This window comes from Chanodichthys erythropterus, chromosome 23, assembly GCF_024489055.1.
Source record: "Chanodichthys erythropterus isolate Z2021 chromosome 23, ASM2448905v1, whole genome shotgun sequence".
Taxonomy (NCBI): domain Eukaryota; kingdom Metazoa; phylum Chordata; class Actinopteri; order Cypriniformes; family Xenocyprididae; genus Chanodichthys; species Chanodichthys erythropterus.
In genome coordinates this window covers 28,081,911-28,102,410 of record NC_090243.1, presented here as the reverse complement: position 1 = coordinate 28,102,410, position 20,500 = coordinate 28,081,911, and the positions used below count along the sequence as shown (strand labels likewise).

The following is a 20,500-nucleotide window of genomic DNA, read 5'->3' as shown; positions in this document are numbered from 1 at the left end:
TCTGTGCTTTCATATAAATTGCTTAGAGATCTGAAATGCCCAAACATTTACCTGCCCATAGACCCTTCCCTCGAAGAAATCAGGACAGAAGTGGTCGAAAGTTGACAAAAGAAGTGGATTAAAACACCTACATTTATACTCATGTATAAAACTTTCCGTAGATTTCATCTTAAAAGAGTGCTTACGCACAGTCAAGAGTATCCACATGGTGTGCACATATTTACAGCAATATTTTTTTTAATAAATCCAGATAATTGTGTGGAAAAAAGCATACGCACATTTCAATGCCTTTTTTGTGCATACGCAACGTTTATACATCAGGCCCCTGGTGTAAACAGGAATGTGTCTCCCTCGTCTATGTGATCCGATCGAGCAAAATGTATCTAAATATTGGCCCTGTTGTAAACAGGGCCAATAATAACTTTAAGAACCTTTCCATTTTCCAATGCGTATCTCTCATATCTTAACATATATCTTACTAATGGTAAGAACACAGTCAGCATGCCAGCACAAAACACAATCAATGTCTCATAATACATTCTTACAATAAATTTCACATTAAACATATTTGGGCACATACACAGATGTATGTATGTCATTCCATTAGATATCAACATATCAAACATTTACATCATTTAGCAGATGATTTTATACAAACTGTAAGTAAACAAATAATTCCAGGCATTTTTACTTAGAATTCTAGAGTAAGGTGTAGTTCATTAAATAAATATATCATTACACTAACGTTTAACAACCATAAAGTGCCACAATATTATTTATCATCATTGTGAAATGTATGTTTTATCATTTAAACTCCCAAAAATTCTAAATAAAATGTTTTGCTTGAAAAGTTGTTGTATTATTTTTCTTTCAAATAAATGCTGCTTGTTTGATATAACATGTCATATTTTTTATGTTTGTGTCCACGTAAATGTTTAGACCTGTTGAATATTTCAAGATTAAAATGGACATAATTATTACATATATTTGGTCAAGCTTTTTTATATTGCGATTGGCTTTTATTTTGAAAAGACAATAACACCTCCGGTCATTTCCGGGTTGTCAGTCTGTGTGGACGTGAATGATAATTGTGTGATGAGGCACAGGAAAGGTGAGGCTTCTTCTGCATGAACTTCACATTTGTGTCTCTATGTTGTTACGCAGCCAGTGTTTATTTTTCTCTTTCATCTGCCCGAACTACAGCTAACGCGCCTTTAACTGTGTGTTGACATTGTAACTGAAGACAAATGCAGCTAAAAGAGGTTTGTACAGTCTCCAGCTTTGATTTTGTTGTCATATAGACATTAAGACATACAGAATATAATAAAACAAAATCCAATACAATAATTTAAGACTATATAAATTTTATTCAGAGTATTGCCATCTCTTTGGACATGTACCATGGTAATAACAGGGTATTATAATAGGGCAATTCCAGCGTTATGGACGTGACATTTGGAGTCAAAACTTGAAATATAAACGCTCAAAGAATGCATTTAATAGTAACATATTGAACCGTCTATTTATATATTCATAATCCCTTACTAAAGGAGTCCAGACATTAGAAAAATGTCAGTCTATTCAACTGTTTTATATTTTAGATGAGGGGAAATATACAGCGTTACGGACGTGACAAAAAAAGTCACTAAGATTTGGGTGACAACATATTTTTTAAGAATTCTGTGAATTACATTGCGCAAACCAAAAGTAATACTGCCCACTGAATGAAGAAGGGTTGGCTCTCCACAGAGCATAAAATAATAATTTTATTTCATTTTTCATGTTCGCATTAATGAGGAAAAAACAACGTTACGGATGTGACAGTTTTCCGTTACGGATGTGACCGGTCTGAAAGCGGCACAGAAGACTGGTTTAAAACTGCTTTAAAACTTTCACAGAGACCTCAAGCAAGCATTTAAACCACCAAATACTGAAATCTGGGATACCAGTATGGTAAGACTCCACAATTTATCAACTTTTTACTAAACTTTATACAAATGTAACGTTATACTCTGTAGTGCAAAAGGTTATGGATTAGACCTATTTCTCGTGTTGACAAGCATGTGCGTTGTTCAAGAATCAATTTAGAGACCATGATTTTCCTTCTTACAGAACTGCTTGCTAAAATACATTGACAAATATTAATGTTTATCATAAAGCAGTTTAAAATCGCATGTTTTCCCCACAGTCAGGTGAACCGATTGACACTATTGCCAATCGCAATCATGTCAGTTTTATGTTTTGTGTATGAATGACCACACGGTTTTTTTCGTCTAGTTTTCAGAGTTTAAAGCGGAGTCTTGAGTCAAAATGATCAAACTTTATTTCAAGTCAAAATTATTGCAATCTTATTATTTTCATTTTGTCAGCTTGATCGCGCAGATTGTGATCAATATAGGCTAGGCTATTCATTTTTAACCAACCGGTAACGCGACATCCCAATTCCCGAGGTAAGTGTCCTATGAGACACAATGCTCTTCTATAAGTTGTACTGTTTCATATAGGCCTACCTTTTGATGTTCATATTTCGTTCTCTGGCAAGAGGAAGAGAAGATCGGTTCATGTGCACCTGATCCGCCGCTTACAGGCGCTGCAGTAGCTAATCTGTCACGCGCCGTAGGCTATTAAAGAGCGACATCTATTGTTTAAATTTTGTTATAAAATCGACTGAATTTGAAAGTTAAACCTTTTTCATATTAAAACTAACAAAGCACAAAGAGTATTGCGATTATTGGATATGTTCTGATATGGTAAGCCTGAAACAGATGATAGCAATATAAAGAAGCAAACTCATAGGATTTAATATGAAGCGTCCGTAACGGTCACGTCCGTAACGCTTATTATGGTTGTTCAGAGCAACGTAGTGAAATGAATTGTTGATCCTAATAAGCATAAACATAATTTAGCTTTGCATATAAAGTTTCGAGTTATTTGCATTTATAATTGTTATATGAAATAAACTTAATCTTTAAAACGTTACGGACGTGACAGAGCACTGAAGCGTCCTGACCTCTTTATTCTAGCTCTTATAAATTCATCAGGCAGTGCTGTTATGACTAAATGAGTGTATTTATTTATCAGGCATGTATCCATCTTTCTACACAATGCTTACTGCTAAAATAAAGTTTAAAAAAATGGGGTCTTTGATCCCTTTTTTGAAAGCATGAAATATGGTTGGTTGAAAATTTAATTTAAGCATTGTTGCTTACCACATATATTGTGGATAAACAAGGCAATTTTCTTAAAATTTCTGTTAGAGCACATTAATACAGTATATTACAGACCTAAATGGACAATTTAAAAAGGGTTTTGTTCTTTTGGTTAAAACTTTTTTTTTTCATGGTAAAGATGACCTTTGCGTGGAATTGCCCAATATAGTATTTTGCATTATCATTGCAATGATACATGGAAATTTTAGTAATTTAACCCCACACAGTTTTCTTTCTTTAATGTTGTCACTGTACCAGAGTAGCAACTATAATGCATTTCAAAAAAAAAAAAAAAAAAAAAGGAAAATAAAATGTAGTTTTCCTCTAGGTTTTACACCATAAGTCATGGATCTGAGCATGAAGTCATACGGTGAGCGAGAGGAAGTGGGCGTGTTTCCATCAGTTGGCTGTAGCACTGAAGAACAGGATGCTGATTTAGGGGCGAGGATGCTTGATTTACACCCATCAGGTGCTTCGTTTGATCTGGGTGAGAATGCAGGAGTTTACATTATACATTAGGCACACTACATCCATTGACTACTGTATGATAATCTCCACATTTTGATACTGTTCCACCTATTTGTGAATAGTCTAAAGTGCCCTGACTTAATCTGGAGTCTGGGTGCCTTAAAGGGATAGTTCACCCAAAATTGAAAATTCTGTCAACATTTACTCACCCTCAAGTTGTTTCAAACCTGTAAAAATGTCTTTGTTCTACTGAAAACAAAGGGAGATATTTTGAAGAATGCTTGTAACTAAACAGTTATGGGGCATCATTGACTTCCATAGTATTTTTTTATTTTTCTTTCAATATATATAATGCAAATACAGTTGCAAGAAAAAGTATGTGAACCACTTGCAGAATCTGTTAGCTGTGAATAATTTTAACAAAATAAAGGAGATAATACAAAATGCATGTTATTTTTTATTTAGTACGGTCCTGAGTAAGATGTTTTACATAAAAGATGTTTACATATAATCTACAAAACCAAAAAATAGCTGAATTTCTTAAAATAACCCCATTCATAAGTATGTGAACCCTTGATTCTCAATACAGTGTGTGGTTACCTGATGATCTACGACTGTTTTTATGTTTTGTGATGGTTGTTCATGAGTCTCTTGTTTGTTCTGAGCAGTTAAACTGAGCTCTGTTCTTCAGAAAAATCCTCCATGTCCTGCAGATTCTTCAGTTTTCCACCATCTTTTGCATATTTGAACCTTTTCCAGCAGTGGCTGTAGGATTTTGAGATCTGTGTTTTCACACTGAGGACAACTGAGGGACTCAAACTCAACTATTAAAAAAGGTTCAAACATTCACTGATTCTCCAGTAGGAAACACAATGCATTAATAGATGGGGGTGAAAACTTTTTGAATTTGAAGATCAAGGTAAATTGTATTTAATTTGTCTTCCGGGAAACATGAAAGTATCTTCTGTTGTGTCCGAAGGGCAGTAATAAATATGAAAAAAAATGTATATTTAAACAAAATAAGAAAAATTTGGACCTCTTCATCCTGTTCAAAAGTTTTCACCCCCATCTATTAATGCATCGTGTTTCCTTCTGGAGCATCAGTGAATGTTTTGAACCTTTTTTTAATAGTTGAGTTTGAGTCCCTCAGTTGTCCTCATTGTGAAATGACAGATCTCAAAATCATTCAGTCACTGCTGGAAAGGGTTCAAATATGCAAAAATGCTTGAAAACCGATGAATCTGCAGGAGCTGGAGGATTTTTCTGAAGAACAGAGCTCAGTTTAACTGCTCAGAACAAACAAGAGACTCATGAACAACCATCACAAAGCATAAAAACAGTCGTGGATCATCAGGTAACCACACACAGTATTGAGAATCAAGGGTTCACATACTTATGAAATGGGTTATTTTAATAAATTCAGCTATTTTTTTGTCTTGTGGATTAAATTTAAACATCTTTTATGTAAAATATCTTACTCAGGAGATTACTAAATAAAAAATAACATGTGTTTTGTATTATCTCCTTTATTTTGTTAAAATTATTCACATTTTCACAGATTCTGCAAGTGGTTCACATACTTTTTCTTGGAACTGTATAATACATATATAGTTAGGAGAGGGGTTCCTCGCAAAGGGAACATCACATTTAGGGGTCTGTGGCATTTAAAAAAACCCTGAAAACCCCTGGCCTATAGAGTACAACTGGTACTGCTATCATATATATTGAACAGATGTATGTATTTGTTGAGAGAGACAACATAACATAATCATTTTCCTTTGCAAACATCACCACAGACGACCACGCAAAGAGTCTTTCTGCCAGAGCGAGGCCTTTCCAGTGCTCTCAGTGTGGGAAGGGTTTTTCCCGAATACAGCATCTGTCTGAACATGTCCGGATTCACACAGGCGAGAGGCCTTTTGAGTGCTTGGTGTGTGGAAAGACTTTTACCCGGGAAAGAGACCTCAAGACTCACCAGATTGTCCATACGGATGCGAAGGCTTTTCACTGTACGATCTGTGTTAAAAACTTCGCCCTGTTATCCTCCTTGAGAAGACATCTGCGTGCATTTCATCAAGGTACAATTAGACATTAGATTCTGTGCATTGCAGTGATTTTTTCCATGTTTTTGGGGTGTTGTTAGGCGCAAAATAAAGTGGACTGCTAAAACCCCCTTTTACTGTGGATATATTTATAACACTAGCTACGTTTCCATCCAAAGTTGCGAATTTAACTTATGCGAAAGATTAAAGGGTTACTTCACCCAAAAATGAAAATTCTGTCATTAATTACTCACCCTCATGTCGTTCCACACCTGTAAGACCTTACAAGGGTGCTTGTGAACTTACAAGGGTAAATATAGAACTGGTTAGCCCTGTCCAAATACCCACACTTGCGGTCTTGGCCACTAGAGAGCATGTGCACGTGACAGGAAGTAAGTGCGCAAGACTGTCCCATGTCTTAAAAATGCCCAGGTGCACACTAAACCCAAACTATCTTGAATACCACTTCGGAGCACAATTCGAGGCTAAGCATATCCCATCATGCACTATGTTCGGGAACTCGCATGCCCCGAAATCACGAGATGTCAAGGAAAACATTCGACTGTAAGTTAAATTAATTATATATTACATATAATTTGATAATAAAATATAAAGTGTTGCACATTTTATTGATGCAAAGATGGGTAGGCTGTGTGTATTTTGTATGTCATTTGCAACTGCTTTTTATCACTTAAAAAAGCACCGCAATTTTAATATTGCATCTGTTAGTTACATAGCGACCGACCACTGAACAGACATTTAGATGTGTATTTTAAAATGCAAAGCACTAAAAATAAAAACCCTCTATAAACACTTGCATTTTTTGCAAGACTATAAGTGTGTCCCATCGGGTAAGCAGAAGTTCTACACACATTTGCGGTCTTCACGCCCACTTGAACACTTGAGCCAAGGTTTCCAGGGGGTAAAATCCACGTTTTTGGCAGGGTTCCTGCATTCCAGGGGCTAAATATCATGTTATTTGGTGTCGCTTCAACCCACGGACATGAAAACAACCTGCGGCAATAGTGTTAATGTAGCCCTATTCTGTGGGAAAACTGCAAACTTGGCAACTGATAATATTATATACTCAATAAAGGTTACAGTCGCAAAATAAATCCTACCAGGGTAATCAGTGTTGTATCTTCAAGCAGGGGCTTATTTTGTAACATTGATAGGGAGAGATTTTGACCAATCAGAATTAAGTATCCTCTCTTTTTGCAGGTCAAGATGTTAGTATGGAGGGTAAGTGCTTAATTTGTGTTGAATGTGGGAAAAATTTTGCATGTCAGCTGGAGGAACATGAGCTGACGCACACAGGAGAGATATCCCACCGCTGCCCTGACTGCGTCAACAGCTTCACACGTCTCACATCTCCCGATCAGACCTTCTCTGAATCAGATGACATGAACCATTTGGATGCTTGTGACAATGAGAGGCCTTGCAGTTCTGTGACCTCTGAAGATCTACACAAACACTTACAAACTGACGCACTTAAGGACAATATTGAATCGCACTCTTTGGACCTTGTAGCCAGTATGGAGAGCGATGCATCTAATGAACACAATGCCCAAAGTCAACAGGACGTGACCGAAAGAGCTCCATCTCCTTCATCTGAGCTCTCTCAGGATTCTTCACATTCAGCTGAAAAGGGTGAGTCTAAATTTGCAAAATCCTTACCATGATTATCATATTCTGTGTCCCAATTTGCCTACTCATACTATGCCCCAACTCACTTTTTACTAAGTGTCTTTAACTACTATGATACTAAGGATCCTTCTGATTGAGATGGCCTTCAGTGATGTTTGATGACGTTGCAGCCAAGATTTGCAGCCTTCGTAGGAAGCAGCAAATTTATTTAAACCTGTTTAAATAAATATTTTTCATCAGATTAGATATTTATTATCAATAAAATCCCCTTTCAGGGCATCTCTGCTCAACCGTCGAACTCACATTTTTACACTTTTTATTAATGTTTGTAGTTCTGGACCGAATCCTCATCTAAATAGGATGTGTAGCCGTTAGAATGTACACAGATCCATACTTCGAAAATCTATCAGAAATAGTGGACTATCAACAGACTATGCTTTAGGACACATTTATTCTAATCTCACATACTACTTAGGTTGGATAGTAAGCACATTGGGACGAAGGGCTGGTTTCTACCAAAATACAATAACCTAAGCCATCTTGAAATCTCACTGGTTTCCCACTCCACATAACTGCTTTTAACATTGCATAATTTCCTCTTCTAGGCTTTGGAACACTAAACCCTCTTCAAGAGGAAGAGTTTACAGCTCACCAGCAAGTTCACGATGAAGACAAGCCACACCAGTGCAATCACTGTGGAAAGAGATTTCATAAGCAAGCAAAGCTTCGAATCCATCTGCGTGTTCACACCGGAGAGAAGCCGTACCAGTGCTCCCAATGTGGGAAATATTTCAGTCAAGCAGTAAACCTTAAAAAACACTACCGTACTCATCATACAGAGGACAGACCGTACCATTGCACGCTTTGTGACAGGAGGTTTTCTCTCTCCTTCTCCCTGATAAAGCATCAACGAGTCGCTCATCCAGGTGAGTGAATAATTTTGAAATAATTAAAATTGAAGAGAAATAGCAGAGCCCCTAAAATTTTGACCGCTGTGAGGTTTTATGGTGGTGCCATCTCCTTTTCGAAAGTTACATATATTGGTTAATTAGGGGTTTTCAAACTTTTTAATGCCACCCCTAAATGTGATGATCCATTTCCTGCAATGGAAAAGGCAGCATTTTCATTTATAAAGAAAGATGCATTTATTTGTGAAAATATATCTATAAAATATTTACTTTCTATCAAGTTTCTAAGGTTTTGTTGTTGTTTTGGTTTTTATGTTACTAGAATAAAATTATTTGCAATGATCAAACTTATCATTATTTTTAATAGTTTTACATTTTTACACTATATATTTTTTTCTGAACATTTTTGAGGAGCCTCTAGCACAATGGTTCTTACAGAATCCTGCACATGACATGCAAGAAAAAATTTTTAAATCGTGTTTACAATTTACTAATTCATTCCCTCGATTTGCTAAATGTGCGCACAATTTACTAATTCGTTCTCTCGATTTGCTAAATGTGAGCACAATTTACTAATTCGTTCCCTTGATTTGCTAAATGTGCGCACAATTTACTAATTCGTTCCCTCTATTTGCTAAATGTGCCCCAATTTACTAATTCGTTCTCTCGATTTGCTAAATGAGAGCACAATTTACTAATTCGTTCCCTTGATTTGCTAAATGTGCGCACAATTTACTAATTCGTTCCCTCGATTTGCTAAATGTGCGCACAATTTACTCATTCGTTCCCTCGATTTGCTAAATGTGCGCACAATTTACTAATTCGTTCCCTCGATTTGCTAAATGTGCGCACAATTTACTAATTTGTTCCCTCGATTTGCTAAATGTGTGCCAATTTACTAATTTGTTCTCTCGATTTGCTAAATGTGCACACAATTTACTAATTCGTTCTCTCGATTTAATAAATGTGCGCCAATTTACTAATTCGTTCTCTCGATTTGCTAAATGTGCGCACAATTTACTAATTCGTTCTCTCGATTTGCTAAATGTGCGCACAATTTACTAATTCGTTCCCTCGATTTGCTAAATGTGCACACAATTTACTGTTTCGTTCCCTTGATTTGCTAAATGTGCGCACAATTTACTAATTCGTTCCCTCAATTTGCTAAATGTGTGCACAATTTACTATTTCGTTCCCTCAATTAGCTAAATGTGTGCACAATTTAATGATTAATTCCCTCGATTTGCTAAATCAAGCACACGATTTACTATTTCGTTCCCTCAATTTGCAAAATCGTGCGTACAATTTACTGTTTCATTCCCTCGATTTGCTAAATGTGAGTACAATTGACTATTTTGTTCCCTTGATTTGCTAAATTGTGCGCACAATTTACTAATTTGTTCCCACGATTTGCTAAATGTGAGTACAATTTACTAATTCGTTCTCTAAATTTGCTAAATGTGAGTACAATTTACTATTTTGTTCCTTTGATTTGCTAAATTGTGCGCACAATTTACTATTTTATTCCCTCGATTTTTTAAATGTGAGTACAAATTACTATTTAGTTCCCTCGATTTGCTAAATGTGAGTACAATTTACTATTTCGTTCCCTCGATTTGCTAAATTGTGTGCACAATTTGCTAATTCGTTCTCTCGATCTGCTAAATTCAGCAGACGGTTTACTATTTAGTTCCCTTGATTTGCTAAATCGTGCACACGGTTTACTAATTTGTTGCCTCGATTTGCTAAATCGTGCACATGATTTACTATTGTGTTCCCTCGATTTGCAAAATTCCATGGACGGTTTACTATTTAGTTCTCTTGATTTGCTAAATCGTGCGCACGGTTCACTATTTAGTTCCCTGGATTTGCTAAATAGTGCACACAATTTACTAATTCGTTCTCTCGATTTGCTAAATGTGCGCACAATTTACTAATTCGTTCTCTCGATTTGCTAAATTCTGCAGACGGTATACTATTTAGTTCCCTCGATTTGCTAAATTGTGTGCACGATTTACTATTTCGTTCCTTCGATTTGCTAAATGTGTGCAGGATTTGCTAATTTGTTTCCTCGATTTATCGATTTATAAATCATGCAGATGATTTACTATTTTGTTACTTTGATTTGCTAAATCGTGTGCACTATTTATAAATCAAGGGAACAAATTAGTAAATCCTGCACACATTATCAATCAAGGGAACAAAATAGTAAATCATCATGTGCACGATTTAGCAAATCGAGGGAACAAATTTAGTCTGTACTTTTTTTCCCCCCTGCATGTCATGTGCAGGGCTCCGTAGTTTCTCAATTTCTACTCAATAAAATATTTTAGAGCTTTGCGTAACTAGAAAAATGTAAATGTAAATGCTGATGCCATTTTCAGATTTTATTAATTTACATGACTTTTCTAAAAATCACACTTTTAAAGTTAGACTACCTTACCTTTTAGCTTATTTTAATGTTTGTTTGATGTTATTTTGGTTTTATGTAATCATCTTTTAAGTCATCTTGAGGCCCTCTTGGAAGTTTGCTGAGGCCCCCTAGTGGGCCCAGGTCTCCTTTTTGAGAACCTGCTGCCCAGTTTGAAAACCCCTGAGTTAAATCACCAATAGCATTGTAGCATACAATATGTTGTTTGGTTTGATGTTATCATCAATTTAATTTGTCATCACTGAAAGTCCTGTTGATTCATTTCTTTCAAAAGAATGTTTGAGTGTTGCTGAAAGGAAGCGCTTTACCTGTCCATACTGTGGGAAAATATTCGGACGACATCAAGATATGGAACAGCATAAACGCATTCACACTGGGGAGAGACCGTTCCGCTGCACAGTGTGCAATAAAAGTTTTAGGCAGCGTTCAGTGTTGATCGTGCATAGGAAAATTCACACTGGAGAAAAGCCTTTTGAATGTTTCATATGCTTCAGACGGTTTTACGGTTCAGGGGATCTGAAGACTCATATGGGAACTCATACCGGCGTGAGACCTCACTGTTGTCCTTTGTGCTCAAAAAGCTTCCCTCGGCCCAGTAGCCTACAAGCACACATGCAGTCCCATCTGAACAAGTTCCAGGAATGTGATGTTCTGACCGCCGGAGCTGATACGCTTATCCCTGAGGAGGAGGACCAGGGTGAACCGGATCACGTGGAAGGTGTCTGTGGTGTTTCTGCTTCATCACAGCTGTCAGCATTGCTTTCTGGAAACCCTGGAGCTTCTGAAGACAGTATGTTCTCTAGTTGTTTATTTATAGTCAGTTTATGTAGTAAAATAATTGTCTAAATATAGCATAAATGCATAGTAATGTGTTTCAATTTGTTTTACAGAAATGAGCACAGGGGAGCATCTATTAGAGAATCAGACAGGATTCAGTCCATCAGTAATTCAAGACCATGATGTTGATCAGAGTTCCAGTTCAGAGCTGACAGATCATCGGAAGCCATTTCATTGTGCCATATGCAACAAAACCTTCTCTGTCGCAATTTCCCTGAAAAAACATCAGCTTATATTTCATCCAGGTAGGAGGATCTGCCAGCATGAATTGCAATATTGGCATTTATTTTCTTAAATGAAGATTAGAAATAAATTGTACTGTTCCACCTTAAGCTACTTTTATTATATGTTGGGACATAACTATATATATACTTATATAACCTTCAGAAATAACCAGATGTAAAATTCAAAAAGGTAACATGGTTTATGGTAACAGGGTATGTTGATATTTCCACAAATATTCACTCAATAATTGCTGTTAACTTGGTTGACACTTGGTTGAATTTGATGAGAAATATGCAAAGATACTTGTCTTTGGTGACTTCACTTCCTGTAACAGGTAATAGGATTGACAGCCAATTCCTACTCTTGGTACTAAGTGTTCATTTAAAAAAAATAATTTAATGATGATATTTCGATGACAAAAATCATTTGTTTACTATAAAATATCCTGGTATAAGGGTTGACATTTTAATTATTTGATAAGATAGGCACAGATATTTGTCATTGGAGAGTTCACTTTCTGAAAAGATAAAGTAGTTTTGCAGAACTGCGTCCTATAATACTGGAGTTAGTTTTGCAGAAATGTTTCTTATAATACTAGAGTATTGTAACAGTGGTGAGTGATGTCGATAACAGGGTTGACATCCATTTCATAGTCTTGGCACTAAAAGTGTTTATTCAAAATATTTCTAAGAATATCCACTTTTCGAAAAGCATTTGTTTACTATACAAAATCCTGGTTGCAGGGTTGACGTTTTAATAAATAATGAAGTATGTCTTTGGAGAGTTCACGTCTTGAAAGGATAAAGTAGTTGTTCAGAATTGTTTTATATAATATTACAGTATTGTAACGGGTGAATGCTGATGGTTATGGGATTGACAGCCATTTCTTAGTCTTGGCACTAAAAGTGATTATTTAAAAAAAAAAATTAATAATAATGATGATATTTCTTCAACAAAATCCATTTGTTTACTATAAAATATCTTGGTAACAGGGTTGACATTTTAATTATTTGAATAGAAATAGGCACAGATACTTGTCATTGGAGAGTTCACTTTCTGAACAGATAAAGTAGTTTTGCAGAACTGTTTTCTATAATACTAGAGTATTGTAACAGTGGTGAGTGATGTTGATAACAGGGTTGACATCCATTTCATAGTCTTGGCACTAAAAGTGTTTATTAAAAAAAAAAAATAATGACAATATTTCTATGACAAAAATCATTTTACTATAAAATACCCTTGCAACAGGGCTGACATTTTAATTATTTGACTAGATATAGGCACAGATACTTGTCATTGGAGAGTTCACTTTCTGAAAAGATAAAGTAGTTTTGCAGAACTGTTTTCTATAATACTAGAGTATTGTAACAGTGGTGAGTGATGTTGATAACAGGGTTGACATCCATTTCATAGTCTTAGCACTAAAAGTGTTTATTCAAAATATTTCTAAGAATATCCACTTTTCAAAAAGCATTTGTTTAATACAAAATCTTGGTTGCAGGGTTGACGTTTTAATAATTGATGAAGTATATGTCTTTGGAGAGTTCATTTCTTGAAAGGATAAAGTAGTTGCACAGAATTGTTTTATATAATATTACAGTATTGTTACGGGTGAATGCTGATGGTTATGGGATTGACAGCCATTTCTTAGTCTCGGCACTAAAAGTGCTTATTTAAAAAAATAATAATGATGATATTTCTCCAACAAAATTTGTTTACTATAAAATATCCTGGTAACAGGGTTGACATTTTAATTATTTGAATAGAAATAGGCACAGATACTTGTCATTGGAGAGTTTCTTCACTTTCTGGAAGAATAAAATATTTTTGAAGAATTGTTTTCCATAATACTGCAGTATTGTAACAGGGTTGAGTGATGCTAGCAGAGTTGATGCAAAACCTGGAGTTTCAATTTTGTTGTAAATTGAACTTTTATTTTATAGTGGTTTTGATAATATGGATTCTTCTTTGTCATTTTAACAGATCAGCATGCTGACATAGAGGGGAAGTGCTTCCCCTGCTCTTATTGCGGGAGGAAGTTCGGTCGACGCCAAGGCTTGTTACAGCACGAGCGGATTCACACAGGTGAAAGGCCCTTCAACTGTCCCACATGTAACAAAAGCTTCCGTCAGCGATCAGCTTTGGTTGTGCATATTAAAACTCACACAGGAGAGAGGGCATTCCTGTGCTTTGTGTGCAGTAAGAGCTTTTATACCCCAGGAGACTTGAAGAAGCATCTGGAAATTCACACAGGAGTGAGGCCACACAACTGCCCTATATGCTTCAAGGGGTTTGGGCGTCCCAGTTTCCTCCAAGCTCACATGCGAGTCCATGAAAGTAAGTTTGAAGTTCCTCAGAAATGTTGACCATCCTAATTGTTTCACATTTTTTTAAAAGATTATTTTCTCTTTGTTTTCTATAAGCTTCCACAAAGAAGCAAAGTGGAACGGAGAAACCAACAGGTTGTCCAAAAGTCGACTTGCAGGAGAAGCCATTTGAATGCTCTGATTGTGGGAAAAGATTCAGTCAGCATTGTATGTTTAAAATTCACCAGCGGATTCACACAGGAGAGAGACCTTACAAGTGCTCTCAGTGTGGCCTGAGTTTTCGCTGGAGGAGAAACCTGATAGCCCACCAGAGTAGCCACCCGGGTGAGAACCCTCTCCAGTGTTCAATGTGTGATGAAACATTCATCTCTGAAGCAAGTCTGAAAAAACATCAAGATGCATTTCATTCAGGTAAGACATTATAAGGTGGCTAGGCGTCGGAAGCCTGTATACCATAAAGAAGGGTTGTCAAAAACAGCATAAATGCCAAGAAATAATTATATTTATTTCCAAAAAAAAAATATATTTTTAACATTTAGCTGGTTTTCATTTTCATATTCGAGGCAAAAAAAAATTTTTTCATAAATTTGTTTAGGTGACTTAACGTCAATAATGTCACTCACCACATACCTTTTTGGAGTTGGGTCATCTGAATGCCTGATGGTAAATTGAAAGTTTTCTTTAGTAGATCGTCCATTTCTCTTTAAATTGATTCACATGGGGAACAAAAATCTATTTGCATGATATATTATGTTGAAATAACTTTACATATTTTCTATTTAGCAAAGTACTTTTTTTTCTCAGATGTGGTGCTTTGCAGCTGTTCATTTTGTATCTGTGGCGAAAAATGTGTATACACTGTACACTGAAATTACAATATTAAAGGGTTAGTTCACCCAAAAATTAAAATTCTGTCATTGATTACTCACCCTTATGTTGTTCCACACCCATAGGACCTTTGTTCATCTTCAAACACAAATTAAGATATTTTTCATAAAATCTGATCACTCAGTGAGGCCTGCATCGCCAGCAAGACATTTAACACTTTAAGTGTCCAAAAAGCTACTAAAGACGTATTTAAAACAGTTCATGTGACTACAGTGGTTCAACCTTAATGTTATAAAGCGACGAGAATCATTTTTGTGCACCAAAAGAACAAATAATGATTTTATTCAACAATATCTAGTGATGGCGATTTCAAAACACTGCTTCATGAAGCTTCGAAGTGGTTCAGAGCGTGTATCAAACTGCCAAAGTCACACGATTTCAGTAAACAAGGCTTTGTTACATCGTAAGTGTTTCAAAATTTCAATGGTTCAACACTGGGGGGCGTGACTGGCTGTTTGATACACGCTCTGAACCACTGATTCGAAACAAAAGATTCATAAAGCTTCATGAAGCAGTATTTTGAAATCGCCCATCACTAGATATTGTTGAATAAAGTCGTTATTTTGGAGTTTTTTTGCACAAAAAAAGTATTCTCGTTGCTTCATAACATTAAGGTTGAACCACTGTAGTCACATGATCTGTTTTAAATACGTCTACGTTTAGAAGCTTTCTATTAATTGAAAGTGTTGAATATCTTGCTGGCAATGGAGGCCTCACTGAGCCATCGGATTTAATCAGAAATATCTTAATTTGTGTTCTGAAGATGAATGAAAGTCTTACGGGTGTGGGACGACATGAGGGTGAGTAATTAATGACAGAATTTTAATTTTTGTGTGAACTAACCCTTTAATGCATCACATGCTCAAATGTTGCATTTCTGACTAGTGTTGTCTAAAAGTACCGACTTCGGTACCAAGTCGGTACTGAAATTTTAAAAATGTGACACTTTGAGCGCTGTTGAGCACGCTGATTCGTAAACACCCCTGATTGGCCACTGTGTTCACACACTCATCAGATATGTCTGTGATTGGCTACAATGATCAATGCTTCAAAAACAAGTTATAAATAGACATCTTTTGGCGCTCTTCACTGAGCGCTTACACAGATACACACTGGAGCAGTCCACTCCCACTTTCAAAACGCTTTCAAACTCTCCAGTGCGTTGATCAATCAGAGGTGTTTACTAAACTGTTCAACAGTGCTCAAAGCATCACATCTTTCAAATTCAAATTCGGTATTTTTGACAACACTATTTCTGACTAAATGTGTCATCAGTGCTTATAGTAATTGAATAAATTATTTTATGCAGTATACATTATTTTATATTATTTTAGTATTTATTTATTTTTAATAATTACATTTATTTCAGGAGTTTCTCATACCTGCAGTTTGTGTTTGAAGACATTTACTCAAGCGGCTGGCCTCAGGAAACACGTGCGGTATGTTCATGAAGGAGAACGACCTCACAAATGCTCCGAGTGCGGGAGAGGATTCGTCAAACTTTCTGACCTTGCACGTCATCAGCGCCGGCACCATTACGACCGGGGCGATGAACTCTTTCAGTGCTCGCAGTGTGAGCGAAGCTTCAGTCATCCCAGCAGTCTGGTTCTGCACAGACGGACACACACCGAAGAAAAGCACGAGTGCCCTCAGTGCGATAAGATTTTTAGTCAGGCGGGACATCTGAAGGTCCATCTGCGGACTCACACCAAAGAGAATAAACCGAAATTCGAGTGTCCTGAATGTGGGAAGAGTTTTGGCCAAGCTAAAGATTTGGTGGTTCATCAGAGGGTTCACACCGGAGAGAAGCCGTACCAGTGTCCTCAGTGCAAGAAGAGCTACCGACAATTTGCGCATTTGTCCGTACATCTGCGAAGTCACACGGGGGAGAAGCCTTACCAATGCCCCATATGTCTCAAATTCTTCGCTCATTCATCATCCATGAAGAAACACCTGCGTGTAATGCATGCAGGTATGGGATGGTGTATCCGGATGGTGTATTACTCACCTTCATGACATTCAGAACCAGCATGACTTTCTGTTTTCTAATTTAAAATGAATGTTTTACAGAGGGGAAGGATTTACCTGTAACAAAGGAAGTTGTGAAGGTCACCGTTGGCGTAGGAACATCTAACGCAACTGTAGAAGTTAAGCAAGAACCAGAGTCTGGAGATGAATATGGTAAGTATGGCTTAGGTTACGTTATCTTCTTTCAGATGAACGCAATCTGAGATATATTTAAAAATATTCTGGCTCTTCCAAGCTTTATAATGGTAGTGAATGGGGGGCGTGATTTTAAAGCCCAAAAAAATGCATCCATCCATCATAAAAATAATTCATTCGGCTCCAGGGGGTTGTCAATCCGAGTTCACGACTCCGCAGTGATGCTGCTGACGTAAGGCGCTGCTGATGTGTTATTCGGTGCGCCCGAGCTTCGTTTACAGTCTGAGGGAGACGCACGCTGTATTCAAGCTATTCTACATTGTTTGTATTTTGGTATTGCTATATTTTTTAAAATGGTGCGTAAGTGTGCGTGTCGTGGATGTCCTAATCGCCAAAAACAACCACGTAAAAGTGCATTCCCAATGCCGACAGATGAAAGGATTCAATGGAATCAGTTCAATGGAATCAATTCAATGGAATCAGTTTAATGGAAAGGATTCCAGAAGAGAAGACAATGCTGAATAAAGTCGTAGTTTTTGTTATTTTTGGACCAAAATGTATTTTCGATGCTTCAAAAACTTTGAAGCCACTGATGTCACATGGACTACTTTGATGATGTTTTTATTACCTTTCTGGACATGGACAGTATACCATACAAACATTTTCAATGGAGGGACAGAAAGCTCTCGGACTAAATCTAAAATATCTTAAACTGTGTTCTTAAGATGAACGGAGGTCTTACGGGTTTGGAACGACATGATGGTGAGTCATTAATGACATAATTTTCATTTTTGGGTAAACTAACCCTTTAATAAAGGCCTTCTGAAGCGAAGTGATGGGTTTTTGTAAGAAAAATATCCATATAAGCGAGAGGCCTCTAAGCTTACTATACTCCTACATCCTACGTGATATATTGCTTCAGAAGTTACTCTTTTGGCACAAGTTGACTTGCGTATGGCTATGGTCTGCTGGAAGCTAGTTATTTTAGTCTATAATGTTTTAAATATGGATATTTTTCTTAGTAAAACCCATCACTTCGCTTCATAAGGCCTTTATTATCCCCCTGGAGCCGTATGGATTATTTTTACGATGGATGGATGCACTTTTTTGGGCTTCAAAATTGTGCCCCCCCCCATTCACTAACATTAGAAAGCTTGGAGGAGCCAGGATATTTTTAAATATATCTCTGATTGTGTTCTTCTGAAAGAAGATAGTCATGTATGACATGGGGTTATTTTCATTTTGGGTGAACTAACCCTTTAAACAACAGATTCAAAAATATACATTGTGTATTTTGAAGCATTTTCTTATATGGTTCAATAGGTGAAGGAGAATGTAGCCACCAGCCTCTCCTTCAAAACTGATGAAATGTGTGGTCATAAAGTCGGCGCACACTTCTGTGTATTCTAAGAAACCTTTCATCCTATCCAGCATTTTCATTTTCATCTAACTATTGTTGTATTTTTTGGCTACAAGAATACAAGTCTTCATATCCATAAACAGGATTGACGCCACTTATACGTTTTTCTTTGCCCTTTGGAAATAAACGTTATATCATGCACAACTGCTTTTGTATAGAATTTGTGTTGAAATTGTGTACACATTCTGAAATTTGCCTTCTCAGACAATAATCACACATACAGAACATGTCAAATTAAAATGATTTTGAAATGAATTTGTTACTGCTTCCTGCAATGTAACTACACTGGTATGTTTTTGCAGAATGTCGAGTGAAATCTGAAGAAAACTGCTTTGCTATAATGGATGATGTGAAGGCTATTACGGTCTCTGCGGCTCCTTCCAGTCCAGTATCATCTGTGTCTTTTAAAAATGAATGATGTGGAAGGAAACCAGGGTTTCTCACCTTGCCAAACATCAGAGCACATTGAAGAATCTGCAGCATCTGCTAGTATTCTGATGCCAAAAAAACAGTTAAGAAATAGAATAGCATTCTACAGTGACTCCTGAAGCCAGTCCACACCACGGTATTCGATGTGGGTTTTTGGTTGAGCGGGGAACCACATCACACCTGAGCTGGCAGCGTGAGTAGAGCTGATTAAATTCACATGAAAAACAATCCCTATCAGTGCTCCTGATGAGAACAGTCCAGTCTGAAGAACTTTATCCGTTCTGATAAAAACATTTTTTATTATTATTTGCTGATACATACATAAACTTTTGCTAAATAGAGGAGATATTTGCCAAATTCATAATGGATAGAAGCCTTGACATTTGGCACCTGCTGTGAATCGAGTCTCCATCAGGTAGAGCACATCAAAAAGAGACATTTCCAGCCCTCAGACTGGAAATCTTGTTGGATGAACATACAGAAAGGACATTGATATATTAGAGGGTTCTTCGATTCTCCTCCTGGAGGTGCACTTTCCTTTAGACTTCAGCTCCAACCCTGATCAAACTCACCTGTCTGTAATTTTCAAGTAATCCTGAAGACCTTTGTTAGCTTGTTCAAGGGTGTTTGCATCTGAGCTAAACTAGTGTAGGAGAACTGAACAAACCTGATATAGTACGAAAACTTTAATGTCACGTTCCTGTTACAAACAGGACCACACAGAATCTGCCATTCTACACATTTCCTGACCTTTACATATTCATCAGCACAAGTATTTTAAGCTCAAAGCTGCATTTAATACATTTAACTGTGTTTAAATACATTCCACAGATTTTTCTTCCAAAGTCAGTGTAAAAAATGTTAAACCTGCAGATTCTGGATTTGCTTAGAAGCCAATGTAATTATACAACCACCAACTCATTTAATTAATATTATAATGTATTACTTCGACCACCAAAGTTTTTGTAATCATTTCTTTCTTGTGTACCTGACATTTCATAATAGATGTAAATTAAATGAATGAGTTCAAGTTTAGCCTTAAAAAGATTATTCTATATATTATTTTTTTCAGTGATAACAATTTTCCTCTTACTGTCTTTTGCCCTGTCCTAAATGGCACCCTAAACACTCACGGTCACGAGTCTGCACTTTTGTGACAATGTTTGTGACATAATAAAACTAGTGAAATACATTCTTATAATTTTACACAAACCTGTAATAATTCACTATATTAAATTACACAAATGTAATATACTTTATGTAACAAAAATGTAAAATACTTTATGTATTTAATCTCACTTTATTAAAGGGTTAGTTCACCCAAAAATGAAATTTCTGTCATTAAGTACTCACCCTTATGTTGTCCCAAACCGGTTAGACCTTTGTTTGTCTTCAGAACACAAATTAAGATATTTTTGATGAAATCCGAGGGTATCTGATCAACATATAGGCAGCAATGACACTGAATCTTTTCCAGAAGGGCATTAAAAGACATTGATAAAATGG

The 20,500-nt window shown here is 36.5% G+C and overlaps 1 protein-coding gene across 6 annotated transcripts; it reads left to right on the top strand.

Annotated features, from left to right (window-relative positions):
* The first annotated feature begins 1,082 nt into the window (after positions 1-1,082).
* On the top strand, positions 1,083-20,486 carry znf271 (zinc finger protein 271). 6 transcript variants are annotated; one of them, XM_067378428.1, is made up of 13 exons: positions 1,083-1,111; positions 1,204-1,953; positions 3,538-3,696; positions 5,474-5,755; positions 6,941-7,369; positions 7,972-8,292; positions 10,980-11,495; positions 11,596-11,787; positions 13,751-14,104; positions 14,191-14,505; positions 16,352-16,954; positions 17,053-17,163; positions 18,868-20,486. In XM_067378428.1, the coding sequence occupies exons 3-13, from the start codon at positions 3,555-3,557 to the stop codon at positions 18,981-18,983; spliced, it is 3,381 nt and encodes a 1,126-aa protein (XP_067234529.1). In that variant the 5' UTR covers positions 1,083-1,111; positions 1,204-1,953; positions 3,538-3,554; the 3' UTR covers positions 18,984-20,486. The 6 variants fall into 6 exon arrangements, with proteins under 6 accessions (XP_067234529.1, XP_067234531.1, XP_067234530.1 ...); XM_067378430.1 differs by having other exon boundaries at positions 1,093-1,111; positions 1,204-1,262; XM_067378429.1 differs by lacking the exon at positions 1,083-1,111 and having other exon boundaries at positions 1,112-1,262.
* Positions 20,487-20,500: the final 14 nt, after the last annotated feature.

Bases quoted from the DNA above. Each gene is read 5' to 3' on its own strand.
- znf271 (XM_067378428.1), top strand. From the start codon at position 3,555: ATGGATCTGAGCATGAAGTCATACGGTGAGCGAGAGGAAGTGGGCGTG. The intron at 5,756-6,940 runs GTACAATTAGAC...CTCTTTTTGCAG, and splicing joins TCTGCGTGCATTTCATCAAG to GTCAAGATGTTAGTATGGAG. The intron at 16,955-17,052 runs GTATGGGATGGT...AATGTTTTACAG, and splicing joins CCTGCGTGTAATGCATGCAG to AGGGGAAGGATTTACCTGTA.